The sequence below is a fragment of the Eucalyptus grandis genome, chromosome 8 (genome assembly GCF_016545825.1).
Source record: "Eucalyptus grandis isolate ANBG69807.140 chromosome 8, ASM1654582v1, whole genome shotgun sequence".
In the NCBI taxonomy this organism is placed as follows: Eukaryota; Viridiplantae; Streptophyta; class Magnoliopsida; order Myrtales; family Myrtaceae; genus Eucalyptus; species Eucalyptus grandis.
This window is the reverse complement of record NC_052619.1, coordinates 42,958,791-42,970,264: the sequence shown is the minus strand read 5'-3', so window position 1 is coordinate 42,970,264 and position 11,474 is coordinate 42,958,791. Positions and strand designations below refer to the sequence as shown.

At 39.7% G+C, this 11,474-nt stretch overlaps 1 protein-coding gene across 1 annotated transcript; it reads right to left on the bottom strand.

The window, feature by feature from the left end:
* Window positions 1-7,489: 7,489 nt before the first annotated feature.
* Window positions 7,490-7,855, bottom strand: LOC120287248 (early nodulin-75-like). The gene has a single exon (XM_039299979.1). The coding sequence runs from the start codon at window positions 7,853-7,855 to the stop codon at window positions 7,490-7,492; it is 366 nt and encodes a 121-aa protein (XP_039155913.1).
* Between the last annotated feature and the right edge of the window lie 3,619 nt (window positions 7,856-11,474).

Here is an 11,474-nt window from a genome sequence, read left to right as displayed (position 1 = left end):
ACATGGAAAATTAGGTCCTAGAGGGAAGAAATGTATCTTTATAAGATATTCCAAACACTCAAAAGGGTACGTGTTCATAGGTGAACAAGCTGATGGAAGTGTGACCGAAATGGAGTCACGAGATGTCACGTTCTTGGAGAACGATTTTCCTAATAGAGGTGAGATTGATAAGGACTTCCAATTATATGAGATGGAAGATCCCCGATAACACACCTACTCGATGTTGTAGAGGGAAATGGAGATTTACCTCAACATACAAGACCTAGTGGGAGTGTTGCATCGCCTGATGAATTGAATTCAAGAGAAACTCAATTGCGTAAAAGTAATCGTAAAAGTATTCACCGTCGTCGTTTTGAGATTGAAGGGGGAGCATTTATGATTGCTCAAAAGGACGATGCCGAGCCTAAGACTATTCAAGAGGCTTTCTCATCCTCTGACAAGGAAGAATGGAGAAAAGCTTTGGAAGATGAGATGGAGTCAATGAGGGCAAACCATGTCTAGGACTTGGTTAATCTACCACTCAATCGTAAGGCCATTGGAAACAAATGGGTCTTCAAGATTAAGTGTAGGGTGGATGGATTCATTGAAAAGTATAAGGCTCGCCTTGTGGCAAAAGGTTATACTCAACAAGAGGGTATAGACTATGAGGAAACTTTTTCACCAGTTGTAAGGTTTGCCTCAATACGCCTTATTCTAGCCATTGTTGCACATTTGGATCTTGAATTACATCAAATGGATGTAAAGACAGCATTTCTCAATGGAGAATTAGATGAGGAAATCTATATGAAACAACCAATAGGTTTCATAGCTAAAGGTCAAGAGCATAAAGTTTGCAAGCTTCATCGCTCAATATATGGCCTTAAGCAATCATCTAGACAGTGGTATCTTCGTTTTCATCAGGCAATAATAACTTTTGGTTTCACGATGATCGAAGATCACTGTGTATATGTCAAGCGATCCAAAGATAAATTTGTGATTTTATCACTTTATGTGGACGATATTCTGTTGGCTGAAATGACAAGGTTTTGGTTATCACCATAAAAGAATGGTTGTCCTCCAATTTTGAGATGAAGGACATGGGAGAAGCTGCTTATATATTAGGAGTTAAGATCGAAAGAGATCGATCGAGGAAAACTCCTTACTTTATCACAAGAGTCTTATATTATGAAGATTCTTGAGTGTTTCAATATGTAGCATTGTAATCCCATTGATACCCCTGTCATGCAAGGTGAAGGCCTAAGTACTGAAATGTGTCCTAAGACTCTAGAAGAAATTAAAATGATGAAAATTGTTCCTCACGCTAGTGCGGTCGGAAGTTTGATGTATGCTATGATGTGTACTCGACCCGACATATGCTATGCCATGGGATTGGTGAGCTGATATCAATCAAATCCCGGTTAAGCACACTGGAAAGTAGTGAAGAGGATCCTGAGATACTTGAAGGGTACCATAGACTAACGATTTTGTTACCAAGGGAATGATTTACACCTATTAGGTTATTCAGATGCCGATTGGGGTGGAGACCTGGATGAGCGTAAATCGACTTCTGGATATGCGTTCTTGCTCAATGGAGGTGCAATTTCTTGGAATAGCAAGAAACAGACATGCACGGCCTTGTCTACAATGGAGGCAGAATTTACTGCATGTTCTGCCGCAGTGCAAGAAGCAGTATGGCTAAAACGTTTCTTGGAAAATTTAGCCATTGTCACTAAAGTTCCAAGACCGGTGATGGTTTATTGCGATAGTCAAGCAACCATTGCCTATGTGAAAGATCCCAAGTATCATGGAAGGACAAAGCACATTGAGATAAAGAATAACTTCATCAGAGATATTATAGCGCAGAAAGAAGTGATCCTGCAATACATTTCACCCAATAGAATGGTTGCTGATCCATTTACGAAGGCTATTCCTAGAGACATATTCTTGACCCATAGGATGTCACTAGGATTGCGTAGAATGTGATATTTGTTATTGTATAGGATCATTGGTTTATGTATTTGTGGACAGATGTATTGTACTTGTTTGTTTATTAGTGATTTGATGTTTTATCAATAAGTACAAATCCACTATGAGACTAGCACAAACACACATATTATTGAAAAGTATGTTAGCAGACAATAATTGGCTCACTCACACGAGCAATCGCCTCAAGTGTTGTAGTTAGCACGTTGAGATGAGACGTTATGTACAAATAAATTTTAAAGAGCAAGTTTGGTACATAAAATATGTTGCCTTGATTAGAGTCAAGATGAGGTCTGTGATTGGTTTATAACAAGACCGAACATGATAGTCCCACAATCATGTATGCCTGTAAGATGCCGGATGCGAGTACTTAATTATGTGCTATAGAAAGCGAGCTGATATAGCACTCGAGCTAAACATGAGTACGTGAGAAGCACGTGACTATGTTTAGGCTAAGATCTGTATGGTGGATATATTTGATGATTGACATACGCTCTTATAGAAAGAGTAATCCACTATAGCATGTAATTCATACTACATGTGCACTGTACGACCGACAAGGAAAGGTGAGTAAAAGTATCCCTATTTACTCTTCGTGTGAGCTTTTGAGGTAATTTATAATTTACCTCAACTTTGTGTCCTTTGTTACTTTTGATTATCTTCTCGAAGTGAAAGATCAATGTTGCTACTTTAGCATGTTACGGGCGGTCATGAATAGATATGGCCTATGGGACATGTTTAAGAAAGTAGTTGTTCTGAAATTGAGAGAGACATGAGTGTGAAGGAAGACTATTGTTGTTTTACATCTATCGCATGTATTTACTAGTCGACCAATTATATCGCCCTATGTGGTTGCGGATGTAATTATAAATACATGGTGTTTTGAGAATAGTCAAGTATAGCCTTTAAGGGATAGGTATACTTGGATTGATGTAACAAAATATGTCTGGGGTACTGTGAGACATCGATTGTTTATTTCTATTCAGGGTTGTAGCCATTATGTTATCCCTAACAGGTGCATACTTTGAGCTCCCAAGTGCAGGTGTACTCACTGGTCTCACGGCTTATTTGTCAGTATGAATTGTTTTGTAAAGTTGATGAATGTTGAATGCCTTATATTCTTGATAGAGAGCTATCAAGCACATCATGTTCGAGTGGGAGATGTTGTACTTTAGCTAGTTAGCTAGTACGTCCATGATGGGGTGCGATTGGACCGCACCAATTGGACTTGATATGCTACGATGGAAAGGCACAAATGGAGGGGTACGAAGGGAGACGTATAAAAGGCTCCCGAACACAACCGTTGGCAATGTTGGCCATTCATTCGCACCATATTTTCTCTCCATTTCCATCAAAGAAGATCAAGGCGTTCCATTTCATATTTGCAAGAACAATTGGCATTTACGCCGTGGAAATCGGGTGTTTTCCTTGTGATTGCATCCAGACTAATGTGAGGTAGTGTTGTTCGTGATTTCGTTGGCAATTCAACGTTCGTTCCGGGGCTATTTGCTGTTTGCGCATCGGAATCAGGTAAGTCATTTTCCGCCGACTAGAATTCCAACAGATTCAATAAGGATGGCCTTTAAATTAGTCATTCACCTTGTAAGTCTTGAATTAGATTGCCTAAAGAAGCCAACCAGTAAGGAGGATAATATAATTAGATCAAAGAAATCTAAAGGCTTGCCCAAGTTATGGAACCACAGCTTGTTAAATCATATAGAGTCCAAAATCGATTATCATCTTGTCCATCCGACGCCCTCATGTTCTCCACGTATTCAATGTTCAAGAATCTTCCTAGGGTCGCTGTCATGGCTAAGATCAGCGGTGACGCCACGCAAGGAGAACTTTAAGAGCAAAGGGAAACCTTTACACGTCGCATAAGACCTAATTGGAAAATTCAATACATAGCATGCATTTAAATACTTCGGAAGAACTTTAAATTAGCTTTTCGGCTTTTGTCTACGGCAATCTTTCCTACCTCCCCCACGTGTTATGCTCATATTTCCATACCTAAGTTCAAAGTCACGTCCCCCTCAATAAAATCCTCGAGAATTTCGTCTCGAGAAAGTCTGATGCACGTTCTATGGGTCAATGTAATTGCAATTGCTTCAGAAGATGGGGACACTGCTTCCCTGATTTCAGTTACCGATTAAAATAAGAATACATTCTAGTAAAAAAAAAAGGCTACATAGTCCACTTTAAAAATGTTATTGTAGTCTAAAAGAGGAACTACCAAATTCAAAACCCTTATGACCGAAAAGGAAAATCAAAACCCCAAATGGGTGCTTTAGTGAGAAGCTTGCTAAGTTTTTGGGTTTGTCTATCATATTCGTGTACCTTTTTGGGGTCGTCCTTGGAAGCACGGATCTATGCGCTCTATTCATTGCTCGGTATGTGTAGGACAAAACCACTTCCACATCCGGTGAAGGACTGGCCGCTGCATTTGAACATTGTTTTTAAGGTCGCCGAGAAGCACAGACTTGTGTGTACTCTATTAGTTACCTAATTTGCATGGGATGGGAAAGCTTTCACATCAAGTGAAGGATTAGCCGATAGTCAACGGGAGCTAGACACCCTCAACGCGATGTTCACATTCAACGTGACGTTTACATTCTATTTCATGGACTAATGTATGTCTTCGATTTCAATCAATTTGTCAAAATTTTATCACACTTTACGTCTCTATCGTCTTTATCATCATAAAGGTATCAAAATATCAAGATAGATTGTGTTATCGTAACCGGACAAGAGCATCTTAACGGTTTGAATTATTAAAATAGAACTAACTTTATGACTACGCTCCAAAGTGAGCTTGAATAGACCGGGGACGATAATAGACCTAACACAGAGCACACTGGAGAAGAGAAATTGATGTGCCGTTGCACCTTTTGCTTTTCTCTTTTGGCCGTGATTTTCTTTCCACGCGTGGAAAGTTATTTGGAATTTTTATCAATATGTCCTTGAGTAGTAGGTAATAGGTATGGATGAAAGATGTGTACACTTGAAGATAACTAACATATGCGAATGACTTTCTACGTATTATCAATCAAAAGTGTGGTTCTGGTAAATTTCCCCATTTTGATGATTGATCTAATCAAAAATTTGTGTGCCAAGTACATTGACATAACGAGAGCAAGAGTTTTTTTAATAGATCAATGCCAATTGTTTACCATAAGACAGATCCATGCATCATATGAAGGGTTTGTATCAAGCTCATGTCAACGCATGAAATGTATGACTTTTTTTTTTTTTTTATTGTAATGCATTATTGTATGGACGAATGATGTGTATGCTCGAAGAGAACTAACTCATGTGAATGAATTTTCACGTATCTTCGATCTAAATTGTGGTGTCAATAAGTTTTGCCACTTCAATGATAGACCTAGTAAGAGCTTGTGTCAAGTTCACCGACACCATGAGATCAATAGTGTTATAATGAAAATTCTTCATTAACTATAGAATTACTAAAATTCTTATGTCTCAATCTCAGAAATTCCTAAGACTTGCCCACTTGATCGATATCAATGTTCTTATGTTACGAGTGAAAATCACATGGCATATAGAGAGTAAACAACTTTGTTTAATCATCGTACAAGTTGCACCTCCTATGAGCATAATGAACTGCTTTAGCTTGTCTTTCCCGAATTTGGTAAGGGGCAACTTTGTTCATTTTCCCTTGACGAGGTGAATTCTATAGAAAAAACTTATGCTCACATGGGCGAGATACGAAGGAATTTATTCACTATAACATCGCGGGCCATAGTTTTGGGGATTGTGTATTGAATACAAAGCATATATAAATTAGTAAATTGTTTTAATATGACGTCACTGCCCATGTCATTTGGGACAGTGACCTCAAATTAGGCAAGGTACCCGACAAAGAAGGCATTAAAAGATAGCGTGCAAGATCGAGCTGCAAATCCATGCAGCAATTGAGGGGAGATTGAGTTATTGGGAGTACCGGCCACCTTGGGGGAGTCACATAGGTGTTTGTATGGATAGGACGTAGGACCTAACCACCTACAAACATATGGTCGATTTTAATATACATGGTAAGCCTACTCATTTCATGAAATAAGTGAAATTTATCTTTCTTTTATGAAACAATACAATAGATCGAATATAATCATTCATAAAAAAACAGACTTGTAGATCTCCTTTCATTTTATATATATATATAAATGGGAGAGTTTTGGGGGTTGAAGAATTATAAAGGTGGGGTAGGGGGTTAATGGCGAAGGATGGTGATGCGCGCTGAAGGAGAGATGGGATTTGCTGGTGATGGAGGATAGGCTTCGTGAGAGAGTTTGCGGGCTTGGGTATTTGTAAGGAGGGTAATTTGGTCTTAGAAGCTTTGTGTGGAAGTAGCAAATCGGTATGAATAAAAGGTGGCGATATGCAAATGGTCATCGGAAAAAAAAAAAAAAACGAAACTAATTCTAGTCCAAATGTAAAAGATAGACCACCTTTGTTAGAACTTTCAAAATAAACTATGGCACATTTTAACTTCATAGCTAGGTACACAGAAAAATCATATTTTGACAAGGATTAATGCTAAACGAAGGAATTAGTGGGCCATTTGGTAAATCTCTCCCAAAGCAGTTCGGCCAAATTGTCATACGTCAATTCAAGCAGATCTATGAAAAGTAAAATCGGATCAATCTGTTGGGATGTGCAGTGTAGCTTTTAGTCGTGGGTAAGTAGAAATTGTCTATTTAGAATAATATGGTTTTGTTAACATAGTCTTAAGTAGTTAAGTTATCCAAATAGAAAATATTAATGTTTCTAATACATCCATTGTTATCATCTCATATATGTACCGCTATCAGTACGTTGAAAATTTTATTCATTCTTTATAGTACTCACAAAAGTGAATCAAAAGCAGTTGATCAGAATTTTGAGATCTTTGATAATCAAACCAAGCTTTAGAATTGAAGTGTAATTCGTACACCTTCTTAGATGAAGATCTGCCGTGTCTTTTCTAAATAAGCAAGTCCTATCTAAGCATTTCGATAAACACTTGCCGAATGACTTTCTCAAATGTATGGTGCAAATAAACTTTGTATTACGTCTTTCGTTAACTGTTAATCATATTTCAGTCCCGCATCTATGTTGCCTGTGGATTTAGGAGTATGCCCAAGCATGGCTAGGTTAGATTGCATAAGAGGACACTAACAGGAGTTTAACAAAGAAAGTCACGGCTAGCAAGTACCCAGCATATATCAACGTAGAGAAAGTCAAAGGAAATGCCCGAGCAAAGTACAAACATCCTATATTACATGTAACACAAAGAGCCAACCAGCTAACGCGGAAGAACCAGATACTCTAAGGAACAGCTCTTATTTGTACGTGTGATAAGCACACGACATATATGTTCATTGAAGAACGCACGCTCAGTTCTCCGTGGGGGGCTTGTGCGGTGGCTTGTGGTGGGGCGGCTTCTCTCCCTTGCCCTTCTTCGGCTCCTCACCTTTCTTGGGCCGCTTGTGCTCAGGAAACGGCTTCTTTGAATCCTCTTCCACCTCCTCTACGAGAATGTGTCCCTCGTGGGGTGGCTTGTGCTTGGGGGCGGCTTCTCTCCCTTTCCCTTCTTCGGCTCCTCGCCTTTCTTTGGCGGCTTGTGCTCACGGAATGGCTTCTTAGAGTCCTCTTCAACCTCCTCTACGAGAATGTGTCCCTCATGTGGTGGCTTGTGCTTTGGTGGCGGCTTCTCTCCCTTTCCCTTCTTGGGCTCCTCACCTTTCTTGGGGGGCTTGTGCTCAGGGAATGGCTTCTTCGAATCCTCTTCCACCTCCTCTACGAGAATGTATCCCTCGTGGGGTGGCTTGTGCTTCGGTGGTGGCTTGTCGCCTTTCTTTGGGGTTTTGTGCTCGGGAATGGCTTCTTTTTTCATCGGCTTCCACTTCCTCGGCAAGCAAGTGGCCGGGGTGGTGGGGCGGTTTCTTGCTGGGAATGGCTTTTGTGGGAGTCTTCCTTTTCCACCTCCTCGACAAGAATGTGCTCATGAGGGTGGCCGTGGTGTGGGGGCTTGTGTTTAGGGAATGGCTTGTGCGAGTCCTCGGCTTCGACGGTCTCCAAGAGACGGCGACCACCAGGGTGGTGCTTGTGGTGGTGTTTGTGGTGTGGTTTATGCTCTTTTTTGAAAGGGTGGTGGCCGTCGGAGAGGACGGCAGCGGCGAAAAGCACCGTTCCCAGGAGCAAAACTAGCAAGTACCTGGAAGACATTGTGTCACTAGTTTCAGAGAAGAGGATGTGTGAGAGAGAGCCGATGGTGTGGGACTGGAGTGAAGGGATCGTCTCAATTTATAGGGTTTTGAGATTATTGTCGTCGTCAGCGAGCACGTCACTCGGTATTTGGATTTTTCTTTCAGTAAATTTCTTAGGTCGACCATGACTTTGATAGGGCCCCACTTGGACTTTCCGACCACTGAGATTGAATAAATCGGACAGGGTATATGAGACGGCACGCTGAATAAGAAAGTGAGGTGCTGTACTGGGCCCCACTTGCCATGTTACTCTCTAATCGAATGTCTAGTCCAATTTTGCAATGTGCGAATCCATCTTTGAGTGGACAAATTTTCATGAAGAGCGTCGCTTTATGCTTTTTTTTTTTTTTTGACGAAGCGTCGCTTTATGCTTACACTTACCAATTTTTTTGTGTGTGAAATTGTCGTATATCATGCCTATTCAAAAGTGTCCATGTAAATTATTTTTTCAATCACTATGGATTTGAGAAAAATCATGACTTCACGTTGATGCATGTAATGCATGACTCCCAACAAATGTAGATGGTACGAAAGTTAAATTTTTATCAATGTCACATCAACGTAGTATTTACGCAACAAAAGTTCTTTACTAGGATTCACTAGCTGGTTTGAAAATGTGATGGTGAATAATATCATATTATATAACTAATGTTCCCATGTTATCAGTAAACACATCACATGACACAACAGAATCCTAAAACAACTACGCACGTTGCACAGCCAATATTATAAACGAACAATCATAGGTTTTTCTATTTCGAAGTTGGCAAGACCCATTTCTTCATTTCCAACATCAGCGCAGTGGATTAAAAAAGAACCCCACATGGGGGTGAGAAATAAATAAAGTGAAATCATTGATTTTTTCGAGACTCTAAGTTTAAAGAACTTGAATTGAGTATATGTGGCATTCTGATGCGACTAAATTAATTTCTAATCTGACGTCATTGCCGATATCAGTTAGGACGGTGCTGACCTTCAACTTGCACCGACAAAGAAAAAGAAATTGTAAAGACAACCTATATTGAGTTATAACCGGGCGAATAAAAATTGGGTTGGTACATACTACTTAACTAGTGGCACTTTGTAGACTTCTTGTGACTTCGTATTATAGTCGCACATGCCACGTCGCAGTCCACGCTAAGCATGCACAACTACAAATTGATGGTAATTTTTGACAATCCATCCATGTGTGTCAATTAGGAATAAATATCAATTCCAGGTCTATCGGAGAATTAGATTGAACCGGCCTGAGCTGGCCAATTCTGGTCTAGTTCCATTGATTCCAAAAATTTGGAATCGGTATTGTGCAAGTAGGTTCCACTCACTTATTCTACAATTGGCGGTTTAGAATCTGATTTAGAAACTCAAACCTTGCTACTTTCTTATTTCTCATATTACAACCTCCCTTCTCATTCTCACTCTCTCTTGAATAGAGAATATAACACAACTTTTTTTTTATAAGTATGAAGTAAAATTGGAACATAAATATTTTTAAATAGTTTATGATAAAAAAATAAAGGGAAAAAAGGTACCTGGCCGATTTCCCAAAAGACGCTAGAATTAGACCCAACAGACATGCTAGGTTTCATAGTTTACAAGGTAGGTCCCAAATTCCAAAACTAAAAATTGGACTTAACATGGTAGCAAACCTACCTATTATGGAAAGATCAGCCTTAGTGGAAATTGGGGTAGAGAGAAATAGTGCTGACTACTTTTGTGGCTTGCATAGGTGGAAATGGCATTATTGTTCTTGGTAGGGGTGAGCATAGTCTGGGTTGGTCCGGGCCACCCCCTAACCCTAGGACCAACCCATACAGTGTCGGTCCTCAATTTTTAGAACCGAGGACCGACCCTATTGAGCTTGAGACCAAGGACCGGACCGACCCAATGGGTTCGGTCCGGTTCTAGGGTCAACCCGGGACCGATCAATAATTTTTTTCGTCTTTTTTATTTTTTTATTTTTTTTGGTGACCCAGGGAACCTCCGATCGCCGCTTCATGGTGGAGAGTAAACCCTGGGGAGACACGTGGGAAACCACTACCCACGTGCTCCGGGTAAGGCGCGGCTAGCACTGAAGCAACGACGACGCCGTGGATCGAACTCGGGACCTCTCGTGAAAAGTTCCCTTGCTCAACCACCTACGCCACCACCACGGGTGGTAAAACAACTTGGAAGACAACTTATTTTTTATACTCTTTAAAAAAAAAAACAAACCTACAAATTCAAATTACATATCCATCGATAATGCGGCATTGTGCAACTAAACTATAAATACCAATACATATTTAGCAAATTTAAGATGACACAATAATATAAATTTCGTACCTATTAACTACTCATCAAGATATGGGGCAAGATGGAAAGTTTTTGTAATCATCTATCGTTAATATTCATAACATCATATGCAAAAGCGTTTTCCTGCATTTGATCACGTACAGTCCACTCAACCAAAAAATGAGCTTCACACCACTTGACTAACATTTGATCATGTAGAGTCCACTCAACCAAAAATATGAGCTTCACACCACTTAACTAGCAAATCATCGGAGCAACGGCAGTACTACTTTACTCTTCAAAAACTTCTACCTTTTGACACGAATTGAAAAGCAAAGTACAGCTAAAATTCATTAGTAAAATACAATTAAATCATAAAAATTTCAAAATACTTAATATAAACCATGAATATATAACTTCACATCTTGTTAATTCACTTAAACTTCTATACACCTGAAAACAAAACAAACGACACATAATTAATACTCAAAAAAGGTTTTAAACTGAAATTACTATTAGTGCTATTAATAGAACATCTCAATATAATATAATATAACAGACATTTTACTTAGGTTTGAATATATAAAAGAATTATAAATAATATAATATACTATACGGGGTTGGTCCAGGGTTGGACCGACCCAAAACTCTTAGGACCGAGGACCAACCCGCACAGTGTTGGTCCTGGAATTTCATAACCAAGGACCAACCCTATCCTCTTGGGAATCGGACCAGGACCGGCAGGGTTGGGCCGGTCCAGGGTTGGTCCAGGGTCGACCCTAGACCACTGCTCACTCCTAGTTCTTGGACCGCAATGCCTCCTCATTTATGTCTAATTTTATGTGATGAACATAGAGATCCTTTAGGAAAAAAAAAGTCACCTAGAAGAAAATCTACAATTAAGATTGGAACTTCATATGTCAAGGGTGAAAAAGGTGATTCTAACTATAGTACCACGTAACCCATCCTATG

Coding starts and splice junctions, on each gene's coding strand:
- LOC120287248 (XM_039299979.1), bottom strand. CDS start 7,855: ATGAAAAAAGAAGCCATTCCCGAGCACAAAACCCCAAAGAAAGGCGAC.